General features: G+C 45.4%; 1 protein-coding gene across 2 annotated transcripts in view; it reads left to right on the top strand.

The window, feature by feature from the left end:
• The window catches only part of Spindoc (spindlin interactor and repressor of chromatin binding), a 26,981-nt gene extending 17,842 nt beyond the window's left edge, over nucleotides 1–9,139 (top strand). Inside the window, exon 6 of one of the 2 annotated variants that reach the window (XM_021151869.2) lies at nucleotides 8,339–9,139. In XM_021151869.2, the coding sequence (XP_021007528.1) occupies nucleotides 8,339–8,550 (212 nt within the window). In that variant the 3' untranslated portion in view covers nucleotides 8,551–9,139. The remainder of the gene's footprint in view (nucleotides 1–8,338) is intronic. The other variant, XM_021151870.2, reaches the window with a different exon arrangement.
• Nucleotides 9,140–12,719: the final 3,580 nt, after the last annotated feature.

Genomic DNA, 12,719 nt, shown 5'->3' with positions numbered 1-12,719 from the left:
ATCACACCAGTAAAGCAAATATGCCTTTGGTAAATCATTCGAGAATTTTTTTTTTTTTTTTTTTTTTTGTTTTTCGAGATAGGGTTTCTCTGTGTAGTCGTGGCTGTCCTGGAACTCACTCTGTAGGCCAGGCTGGCCTCGAACTCAGAAATCCGCCTGCCTCTGCCTCCGAGAATGTTTTTTATTGTTAATTCCTGATCAAACGAAAGGCATTTGTTAGTCTTTGTAAGTTAGTTTGGACTCAGTGAGCAAGCTTCCTATTGAAGTATAACCTCTCCTCATTCAGGAGATCTCTCCTGATTGAACCTAATCATTGTCAGTTTAATCATTATCAGTTTTGATGATATCCACAGTTTTTCTTCTGTGGAAACAGAGACAAAACCTCTTCCCAATTTAATATATATTCTCGGTTCCATTCTGGGGTCAACACATCTTTAAAATATACAACCCAGTTTGTTTCAGGTTTTTTCTACTCTCCAGTCTCTATCTGTAGCTGTTGTGTTTTGCTTATGGACAATTTGAATAATCTGTGACTATTCTTGATAATACCTTTAACTATTTTTCTCAGGAGCATTCTTTATTTTATGGTTTGTTTCTAAGATTGGAGGAATTTTAATCAGTGGTTTCCATTGCTGCAACAAATCACACCCCCATAAATTCATAGCAATTCTTCGCCATATATGGCTTTAAGTTTCCTCTCTGTTCTTCTGCCCTGTATACTTGACCCATCCTGCACTGTGCTTCACCTGAGATGAACTTCCAATCCCTAGAAGCTGGATATTTACCTCCTGAAGAGGCCAATCTGGATACCAAAGTGTGGTGAAATTATTGTTGCATCTGTTCCTATGTCTACCAAGCCTTTAACTTCATGCCATTTGTTTGTATGTTTAGCCTTGGTCTCTGCTATAAATAAGTCTAAGGCTTGTATCTTATCAATCTACTTTTCATATTTTTTTCCTGTATGTATATAGTTTTTTCTTTGAGAGGGTACAGAAGGCCACTATGGCTATTAAGGATAAAATGAAATACTAAGATGATAATCATAATCAGTATTGAGCCAATTTCAGTTAAGTCATTTAGCTTTTCATTTTGACTTCTGTTTTCAAGCTGTTTAACACTATACAGGATCCTAGTGCCTTGTATTATGGGTTTTTCCTATCCTTAACTTGAGGACTTCCCAAATCTGATGGCTTCTTAGTTTGTCTGCAACTGGTATAATTTCTCAGTTAGTGTTGGATTGCCAAATGTTGTTTATAACAAAATCTCAATCGTTCGATTTTACCAATTCAGACTTGGGAACCAGGTACTGGGGTGAAAGCCTGCTGAATCAGAGAGAGGCAGAGAAAGCACCCAGCTGACCTTCCTTTATAGCCAGCATCCCAAAAGGAAAGTTCTCTGTTGTCTCAACACTCCCCCCAACACACACACACATACACACACACACACACACACACACACACACACACACACACACACGAATGTCCCTCCCTTCTACTTCCTGTGCCTCTCTCTGTCTATCCTCCTGACTTCCTCTTACTCATTTTTCCCCCTATGTTCACTCCCTCTCAACAGGTTGCTTGCCTTGCCTCTTGGCTTATGGTTGACTTTATTTAATCCTGTTTACAACAAACAGAAAGCTCTTGGATTAAAGGTGTGTGCTAGGGATGAGCACAACTAGAAACAAGTTTTTTCAATAAATAACCCAATCTCAGGGTTCACAGTGTGATCAAATGTCCTGTAACCACCAGTACCTGACATAAAGAAAGCTCTTGAGCTCGAAAGTGCTTTCTGTTCTTACTTGTCATTTGAGTGCTGTAACATTTCCAAGATGTCTGTGTAGGTTTTTGTCCTTAGTGAGAACTAAAAGGAATGGGCTTAGTCCAGCCTCTGCAGGATTGTTGGGTGGGAAGTGAGAGGTGGAGCAGACCACTCAGGAAGAGACCTCTTCTAGGGCCCAAGAGTAAAACGGACCAGTTTGTCCCAAAGACAAACAGTTCTCCCAGCTCTCTTTCCTTATTTCTCAAGCTTATGGGAGGGCATGTGCCATGGCATACGAGGGAGGTCAGAGGATTAAACTTAGCTCAGCACTTAAGTGGCTCCCAGCTTGCTTTCTGGCTTTAGGGCTCTGGTCTCTGTCACATCAGGCTTTGCTCTCTTGCCCTTTTATTCCATCCATGCGTCACCACCGCCTGGCTGTGATAATGTCTTGATCATGAAAGTAGTGCACAGGAATCCTTATGGTTTTGTTTTACAGAAAGAAAAACTGAACCAGGCATTGTAATGGTGCGCACCTGTCGTCCCAGCCTCTGCCTATGAGCTCAGATACCTGATGCCAGCTAGACCATACCTCAAAAGAAAGGCCAGGGCTGGAGAGTTGGCTTGCCGGGCATGGTGGCGCACGCCTTTAATCCCAGCACTTGGGAGGCAGAGGCAGGTGAATTTCTGAGTTCGAGGCCAGCCAGGGCTACACAGAGAAACCCTGTTTCGGGAAAAAAAAAAAAAGAACACCAATCTGAAGGTTTCCTCTTACCTACACTCTCACACACCATGCCATGCTACCTCTATTCATGCATGGCTCTTCTACAGAACCACAGTGATGAAAAAAACAACCCTGGGGCTGGAGAGATGGCTCAGCAGTTTAAGAACACTGCTCTTCCAGGGGTCCTGAATTCAAATTCCAAAAACCACATGGTGGCTCACAGCCATCTATAATGAGATCGGATGCCCTCTTCTGGTGTGTCTGAAGATAGCTACAGTATACTTACATATAATAAATAAATAATTTGATATTATTTAATATTTGATATTATAATAAATAAATAATATAATTATAATAAATAAATAAACCTTAAAAAAAATCAACCCTGAACATCTGCAAATGAAGGTGTGTGGACAGAGGGGTGCTGCAGGGCACACTGACACACTACGGCTTTCATGATAAGATGTTTTGTATGCCGTGTGTGTGTGTGTGTGAAGAAGGAGGTTTCAAGGGTAGAGGGGAAGATACTTGGGTAGGAGGAGATGAGTGGGACTGGGGTGCATCACGTGAAACTCACAAAGAACCAAAAGTTTTAAAAAGTAAAATAAAATAAAAACTAGACAAGTTACTACTGTGGGACACTTGTTTAATATGTGTATAAAATCCCAGTGTGGAGCCAGGCGTGGTGGCGCACGCCTTTAATCCCAGCACTCAGTTATGCAGCATTAAGGCGGATTTCTGAGTTCGAGGCCAGCCTGGTCTATAGAGTGAGTTCCAGGACAGCCAGGACTACACAGAGAAACCCTGTCTCGAAAAAAAAAAAAAAAAAAATCCCAGTGTGTATGGTTGTTTGTCTGCATGTGAGTTTGTACATTATGTGTGCCTAGGACCTGCTGACTCCAGAAGAGCATTTTGAATCACCTGTAAGCCACCATGTAGATGCTGGAAGTTGAACCTGAGTCTATTGCAAGAGTAGCCAGTGCTCTTACAGAGTCATTTTGTAGTCTGGCTAACCTTGATCTCTCAGTTCTCTAGCCTTGGTCCTTGAGACTAAGATTATAAGCATAAACTGCTGTGTCCAGTAAAGATTTTATCTCCCAACACTGCAAAAGTAAAGTGCTATGAGGCCGAAGCTAGGCCTTGGACATTGTCTTTGTTTAGGACTTAGTGCTGTAAAGAGACACCATGACCAAGGCGATTCTTAATAAAGGACAACATCTAATAGGGCTGGCCTACGTGTTCGTAGGTTTACTCCGGTATCATCAAGACAAGCATGGCAGCGTCCCAGCAGTCATGTGGGGAGTTGGTTTTGTTTGTTTGTTTGTTTTTTCCTTAAGAACAGATGTATTTCTGGCTAGACTAAGGTGAAATAGCCACTATGGAAAAGCAGTTTAGCAGTTCCTCAAAAAGCTAAACAATTATTCTTTGCCCTGGTGATTCTAGACATAGTATATACAGGGAGGAAAGTTCTACACCTTGACCAGAATGATGTAGGAAGCCAGGAGGAGGGTCTCTTCCATGCTAGGTGGAGCTTGACCATAAGATATCAAAGCCTGCTTACACATTGTCACATGTCCTCCAACAAGGCCATACCTCCTACTAGTGCCACTTCCCATGGGCCAAGCATATTCAAACCACCACAGGCTTGTAAGGTTTCTTAGTCAGGGTCTCTCACCCAACAGGCTGTAACTTGTCATCCTTCTACCAGACACCCAGTTGCAAGCTGATGAACAGCCCTGTTGTGTGGCAAAACTTCTTCAGGAGATGCAATTCACACAAATCTTTTCCTCCCTCCCCCAAGATAAGGAACGGACAACAGACCAAAAGTATGCATGCCACCCAAGTCCAGTGTGGTAAATCAGTGAGTTTTATTGTGGTTACTTCCAGGAACAGAAATTATTCAAAGACAGCTGCATTACTAAAGTCATGGCTGACATGTCACTCACAAAGGTGGAAATTTAGTGCACACCACAGCCTATAGACAGCTCCACATGTTGGAGAGTGTCCTCTCCAGGTTCCTCAGTTAGGCTAACCCTGTTCCAAGTTGGTCTCTACTTCCAGGCAGTTGGTGTGCTCTCAGGCAGTACTCTTGAGGGTCTTTGAAACTCAGCTTGACTTTTCTGAGAGCTACTCTTAGCTGTTATTTACTCTTGTAGGGAGGGGCTTAGTGGATTTAGTCAGTTTGGGGGACTTCCTGAAGCTAGTTTGAGTTGTTTAAGGAACTTTAGGATGTTTCAGTCTCAGAGGAAATTGTTATACAAGTGCCTCTCTGTTTTAGTATCTGGGTTCAAGTGTATCTACATTAGAAGGCTGGAGCCCCTAGCAGGGGTTAGCTCTGCTCCCATTGCAAAAGCAATTGATTTTCTCCTGTCTTTGGCAATAAACTCTTCCATATCATCTTATCAGCCTGCACAAAGCTGTTATTTCTTCCTTCTTGACTCCTTCATCCCTCTGGCTACTGTACCACTCATTCCCAAACTGGAATCTTTACTCTGTCAGCTACCTTCTACTGTCTCTGGAGTCCACTGGACTGACTATCCACAACATTCTACACTGAAGTTTCTTTGCCAACTTCCATTGACTGCCATAAGGTTAAAGCCAGTATTTAGACATCTGTATTCTCTCTCTCTCTCCATTTCCACCTTCTGTTGTAGTCTGGAACAGGTTATACATACCTCTGTAGATCCTCATTCCCTCTTCTTCCCAAGTGCTGGGATTACAGATGTATACCATCATACCTGGCATTTCCCATGTCCCTTTCTTACTTCTTTTTTTTTTTTTTTTTTTTTTAAGATTTATTTATTTAGTTTATGTGAGTACACCGTAGCTGTTTTCAGACACACAACAAGAGGGCATCTGATCCCATTACAGATGGTTGTGAGCCACCATGTGGTTGCTGGGAATTGAACTCAGGACCTCTGGAAGAGCAGTCTGTGCTCTTACCCGCTGAGCCATCTCTCCAGCTCCTCTTACTTATTCTTTTGTTGTTGTTGTTGTTTTTCAAGACAGGGTTTCTCTGTGTAGCCCTGGCTGTCCTGGAACTCACTCTGTAGACCAGGCTGGCCTCAAACTCAGAAATCCACTGCCTCTGCCTCCCAAGTGCTGGGATTAAAGGCGTGCCCCACCACGCCCGGCCTCTTACTTATTCTTGATTTGCTGAGTTGGTAGCACATACTGTCTGTCATTCCTATTCTACACTGTAAGCTTATTAATTAGCCCTATGATGAGCCCAGTGGTTATAACACTTCCAAGTTTAGCATAGACGATGTTTATATGTATCTAGGAGATGGCATCTGGGTCCATAGCTCTAGATACCATTGGTGGGGTCATGGCCTGGCCCTCTCTTCCTTTCGTTAACAACCTCTCCACTAGTAGCTAGATATTACCTCTATTGCTTTGGTGGATTAAAAGTTGTCCGCAGAGCATGACAACAACTAACTTTAATCGCAGCACTAGTGGGGTTGAGGCAAGGGGAGAGTGAGTTTGGGGGCCATCTTGGGCTACTGAGTGAACTCCTGTCTCAAAACAAAACTAATAGCCAGGCAGTGGTGGCGCATGCCTTTAATCCCAGCACTTGGGAGGCAGAAGCAGGCAGATTTCTGAGTTTGAGGACAGCCAGGGCTACACAGAGAAACCCTGTCTCAAAACAAAAAAACACAAACCCAAAACTAATATCTCAAGAGGCAGAGACAGGCAGATGGCTGTGAGTTTGAGACAGGTCTGGTCTACATAGCAAGTCTCATGGCAGCCAAGGCTACCTTGCAAGGCCTTGTCATACTTACCCTTTTTTAGTTACCCTTTCTGTCTCACATCCCATGTCAGTCCATCTGCAGCCCTCAGTTTACTCCCATCAGCTGCTGCCAGTCTGAGGTAATGTTGCCCTAGCTTTCCTTTGGGAGAAGAGAAGAAATGTCTGCTTATCCCAGCCAAGGCGACCCAGACCTTGGTGTTGTGCCTTTGAGCTGCTGCCCCACAGTCTTTACTTTTTATTGTGAAACAGGGTCTTGCTCGGTTGCCCATATAGGCCTTGACTTTGGGTTACAATTTTCCTTCTCCACCTTCCCATGGGCTGGAGTTAAGAGCATGTATGTGGTCCACACCTGGTTTGATGAATCTCTATATATATGTGGACTGAACCCAGAACTTGGAATTTTCCAGGCAAGTGCTCTACCACTGTACTTGCTGTATTCTCAGTTCTTTTTTGTTTTTGATTTATTTATTTTATGTATATGAATACACTGTAACTGTACAGATGGTTGTGAGCCTTCATGTGGTTGTTGGGAATTAATTGTAGGACCTCTGCTTGCTCTGGTCAACCCGCTCACTCTGGCCCAAAGATTTATTATTATAAATAAGTACGTTGTTGCTGTCTTCAGACACACCAGAAGAGGTCTCATTACTGGTGGTTGTGAGCCACCATGTGGTTTCCAGAATTTGAACTCAGGACCTTCAGAAGAGCAGTCAGTGCTCTTACCTGCTGAGCAATCTTGCCAGCCCTTTTTTGTTTTTGAAACAGGGTCTCTTACATAGACTTGGCTGTCATAAAACTCACTGTATAGCCCGGCATGGTGGCGCACACCTTTAATCCCAGCACTCAGGAGGCCAGAGGCAGGCGGATTTCTGAGTTCGAGGCCAGCCTGGTCTACAAAGTAAGTTCCACGACAGCCAGGAGCTAGGGCTATACAGAGAAACCCATCTCAAAAAACAAACAAAAACTCACTATGTAGCATTGACAGGTTAGCCTCAAACCCAGAGATTCTCCTGCCTCAGCTGACATTAAAGGTTTGGGTCACCATGCTTATCTTGTATCTCATGCATGATTTTAAACTCCCGGGGGGGGGGGGGGAAGCAGCAAAATCATACCTGTCTTAAATTGTATAGGGGAAAATATTTTTTTTGGAAAAAAATATCATCTCCCTCTCGTCTCATGCTGGGATTAAAGGCATCTGCCAGCACTGCCTGGCTCCCCACCTCCCCTCCCCTCTGCAGTGGTTGAACTTGAAGTATTTATTTATTTATTTATTTATTTATTATGTGTAAGTACACTGTAGTTGTCTTCTCACACTCCAGAAGAGGGAGTCAGATCTCATTTCGGATGGTTGTGAGCCACCATGTGGTTGCTGGGATTTGAACTCAGGACCTTCGGAAGAGCAGTCGGTGCTCTTAACTGCTGAGCCGTCTCTCCAGCCTCCAACAGCAGCCAAGTAACCTCAACCAATGAGCCGTGGCCTTGAACTCCTGGATGGCCTGCCTCTACCTCCCAAGTACTGGGATTGCTTTGCCATATATCACTTACATGGTCCCAGGTCAAGGATGTTTTTGTGTTTCTACCTTGTCCTAGCTGTAGGCCTAGCTTTGACATTCTCAGTACCTTCACCACGTTGCTAAGATACTTGACTGTGTGAGACCTATCAACTCAAAGGATGTGGAGCCTGGATGAAGGCCGCAGAACAAGGCTGGAGCACTAACTCAGGGTGACTGTGTGCTATATATGCTCTACCTTATCACTCCTGTGCTGTGCAGCCAAAGCCATGTTTAGACTTCCTTGGGCTTTCCCTAACCTATCACTTCTCTGTGCAGTCTTGAAGTTAGAAGTTGGAGAGTGACATCATGGGCCCTGTGACCCCATATGCTGAATGCACAGGGCAGAAACTGCATTTAATGCTTGCTCTGTGCCTAAGGGCTATAAGGCCAGACCTTCCTGGTTGATTGAGGTGAGCCTTGTGCTTTCCCTGGACTTCTCCCAGCACAAGACACTGGGCTGTGGAAAAGAGAAAAGCCCTGTTAGTCTGGTATGGTTTGCAGTTTCGAGGCCCATTGGAAGGTCTGACTGTGCTCTCTGCTCCCATCCCTTCCCAGCCTCCCCTCCGGGGCTCCGTGGGACACTGGATCTTCAGGTTATCCGTGTTCGGATGGAGGAACCACCAGCCGTCAGCCTCTTACAGGACTGGTCCAAGCACCCCCAGGGCACCAAGGGGATGGGAACAGGTGACAAGCCAGACTGGCCCACAGTTCTGTCAGAATCCAGTGCCACTGTTAAGGGACAACCAAAGGCAGGGAGTGGAGTATAAGTTTTCAGTTTTCTAGAGAGGGAGGGGCGGGAGGAAGGAAAGGTGGACAGGAGGAGGTAGTTATCCCCCATTGGCTTAAATCTCAGATCTGCCCAGCTTGGCCACCTGATGGAGAGTTTTTTAAAACCAGGTGCCAGGACAATGTGGAGGGAGGAGGGGTGGCATCACTGTCACATCGGGGTACTGGAAAATGCCTGCTCTTGGCCAAGCCGGAGGTAGGCAGAGGTGGCTTAGGATGTTGGGTGGTAGGTAAGGCATTGGGCCTGTGGAGAACACCTTCCCTAATCCTTCGCTGACCTACCCTCTGACCCCATATCTCCTCCTCCCTCTCAGCTCCCCACCATTCTCCCCTGGCACAGTGCCTTATGCAGAGGTGGTCATGATGGGGTTGGAACTGAGTCCCACTACCTCGGGGGACACCTTTCCTCCCCCACTTCTGGCTCCTACAGCAGGAGGCCTCCATTACCTCTTACCGCCTTGTCCCTGCCGAGGGCTCCCGTTACAACCCCTTTACCTGTTGTCCTGTTGCATCTATTGTCCTGTTGTATATATTGCCTTTGTTGACAATAAATTATTTTTTTTTTATTAAAAGTTCTGTGTGGGCTATCATTGGGAAAGGGGCGGATTCTTAGAGCAGCTTGAGGGGCAGGAAACCAAAAAGTGGTCCTGAGTGGGAGCCAGAGACCCCTGCCAGAGCAGAGCAGCATTGAGCCCAGAACAGACGTTGCTTGGGCCTCAGGATCTGTTTTAACTTGATGCCAGTCGCCTGAGAGACCCATTTTCTTTACTTGACCTACTGACCCACCTGGTAGGCCTCTGTCCAAGCAAAGCTACTATGGGGCTGGGGACACTCCTACCCAAGGAGCTAAGAGTTATTGGGCCCTGAACTTGGCCAGCCTGCACTGACACTTCCTCTGTGATGTGAAGGTGGTACATCCCTGCATTCTCAAAGGGCTGTACACTCCACTATACAATTCACCCCTATTCCTTAGCCTCAATCCAAGTCTGCCTGGGGTCTGCAGATTTTAGGCATCCTGAGCTATCTCTGCATAGACCTAATCTGTGGGGTTTTGCACGTGGGGTGAAAATGAATGTCCCAGATTGCTTACTCTCAAATCCTAGATTCCATTGTCCTGTTCAGAATCCCCAGGAGGTGAGGCCGCCCCACACTGCTGACTGTTCCTGGTATAGTATGGAGACTTAGGGAAAGGTAAAGTGGAAGCCTCATCTCCATGAGGAAGAGTCTGGGTGTGCTGTGTCTTGCTTAAGCTACTGTTCCCTAGGTCAGTGATCTCATACTGGACGGCTGAGAATTGGCCCTTCTAAGCCATCGGATAGTCTCAGCAGGAGCCCAAGAATGTAGAAGGTCCTTGTCTAGGAGAAGAGGAGACCGAAATGAAGTAGATGCAGGAGTTTAAGGTTCAAGGTCCATCATGTCCAGAATGTCCCAGCCATTGTATGGGCCACAGGACACCTATACCTGTTTCTGCAGGTTAGCACAGTTTGTATGCTCCTTAAAAATAATTTAGATGTAGACTGTCTCTGAAAGCACTGTGCTGAAGTTGCAGGTGGCTTCTGTCCCTACAACTATGTGGCTTTATATTTATGTCAACTTGTTTTTAAGACATTGTATCTTTCACAAAGTACTGAGGAAACTCATAAAAGATTGTGCTGTAAAATGATTATCCAAACGTTCGCCCCTTTGTGGTTGTATGAACCTTATTTGTCTTAGACTGTGAACTCTGTGGGGCAGGAACCAGGCTGCATTAACTTGGTATTTCTGGTGCCCTGCATAGGGCTTGGCACATAAGTGCTCAATAAATGTCTGTCAAATGCCATGTTGGTCTCTAGGTGTTTGTTTTTTGTGACCTTTTTCTCATATATAGTCAATGACTCAAATTTGGCCTTTTTTTTTTTTTTTTTTTTTTGAGATATTCTCTGGCTGCTTCAAACTTATGACCATCCTCTCAAGTGCTGGGATTATAGGTGTTAAGTGTTTGTTCTCCACCATGCACAGCCTTAACAATTCAGTTACAACAGTAACATCGTTCAGGGTAAGGGGCTCAGGGTCTTCGAGGTTGTCCTATACTTAAATCAATTAGCTTCAAATCGAGAGTCCCCATAGCCCCTTCCTGGTTGGTTAATTTGATATAATACCAGGGCTGGTAAGATGGCCCATGCCATACAAATCTGATGACCTGAGTTTCTTCCCTTCCCAGAACTCATGGTGGAAGGAGACTTGTGGAAGTCGTCATCTGAGCTCTGTGTGCATGGCACATCAGGACAATGGTACTCCTGCACATGTACTCAGCCACAGGTACTGTGGCACACACCTTAGTTCTGGTGGTATTCAGGAGACAGATAAATAGGCAGCTCAGAGAGTTCTGAGACCGGCCTAGTCTACATACAGAGTCACAAAACACAGACAGGAGTAAGGGCGCTAAAAAGATGGCTTGGCTTACGGTTAATGATGCTTGCAGCCAGGCAGTGGTAGCACACTCCTTTAATCCCAGCACTCCGGAGGTAGAAGCAGGTTGATCTCTGAGACTTGAGGCCAGCCTGATATAAAGAGCAAGTTCTAGGATGACCAGAACTACACAGAAAAACCATGTCTTAAAGTAAATAAATAAATAACAAAAAAAGCCAATCAGTTGATGGCTGGAGAGATGACTCAGTGGTTAAGAGCACTGACTGCTCTTCCAGAGGTCCTGAGTTCAATTCCCAGCAACCACAAGTGTGGTTCACAGCCATCTGTGATGGGATCTGACTCCCTCTTCTCCTGTGTCTGAAGACAGAGCTACAGTATATTCATGTACGTAAAATAAATCTTTTTTTTGTTTGTTTTTGTTTTTTTGGTTTTTTGAGACAGGGTTACTCTGTGTAGCCCTGGCTGTCCTGGAACTCACTTTGTAGACCAGGCTGGCCTCGAACTCAGAAATCCACCTGCCTCTGTCTCCCAAGAGCTGGGATTAAAGGTGTGCGTGCGCCACCACTGCCTGGCTAAAATAAATCTTAAAACACACACAACAATAAGTGCTGCTTTTATAGCACTCAAACCAAGTGATACACTATGCCTGTAACTCAAGCTCTAGGGGAGCTGACACTCTTCTGGCCACTGCATATACAAGACGGACATAAATAAAAGTAATTTGTAAAAGTGAAAAACATGATTAGAGAGATGGCTCTGGTTCAAAGCACTTGCTACTCTAGCAGAGGATCTGAGTTTGATTCCCAGCGCCCACATCAGGTGGCTCACAGTCACCAGCTCTCAGGGCACCTGCCAGCCTTCTTGCCTCTATGAGCACCTGCTCGAATGGTATACATATACATACAGGTAACTTTCTGGACTTGGCTATGACGACTCACATAATGCAAGGATGTTGTTAACTTTGTTTGCTGAGTTTATTATGCACTATGCTACCCAGACTATGAATAGTATTGGAGTGTCTGTCCTTTCAGACCTGGGATGTACTGCCCTGCTGGCAAGTAGGCTTGGGGGGGGGGGGGGGACGGGGCCGGGGGGGGGGGGGGGGGGGTGACTGGGACTGGAGGAGAGAGTGGCCTGAAGGACTCATTAGAGCCTCTGGGGCCCCCAGCTGTGTGACACTTCTAGTGCCCTACCAGTCCCAGCTGCCTTGGCTAAGCTACTCCCTTTCTCTGCCATTTCTCAGTTCTGAGTTCTAGGGGGTTCTGGAGGTAGCCCAGGCTGGCCTCAAACTTGCACTGTCAGCTCTCCTGCCTCCACTGCTGAGGCTGCAGATCTAGTCATTATACCTGGCCCTTACATTTTAATAGCTACCCCTAAATGGTAAAGATGTTAACTGCTAAATAGTCTTTTTCTTTTCATTTTTAATGTGTATGAGTGTTTGTTTCCATGTGTGTATCTGTACCACATACATGCTTGATAACTGAGGAAACCAGGAGAGGGCATCAGATCTGGAGTTAAGGAGAGTCGTGAGCTGACTGACATGGGTGGGAGAGAGATTGAACCCAGGAATTCTGGAAGAGCTAGGCAGTGCTCTTACCCAGTGAGTACACTTCCAGCTACTAAATAATATTTCTTTACACACAGAGCCTGGAATTTAATGCGAGTGACTGATGTTTCTCTATTCTCTGCGCCAAGGACACAACTGCACAAAGTAACCCGCAAGCAGGTTCAGCTAGGAGAG

This window comes from Mus caroli, chromosome 19 (genome assembly GCF_900094665.2).
Source record: "Mus caroli chromosome 19, CAROLI_EIJ_v1.1, whole genome shotgun sequence".
NCBI classification, from domain to species: domain Eukaryota; kingdom Metazoa; phylum Chordata; class Mammalia; order Rodentia; family Muridae; genus Mus; species Mus caroli.
Note: the sequence above shows the minus strand (reverse complement) of the source record. Positions and strands in the feature narration are given on the sequence as shown.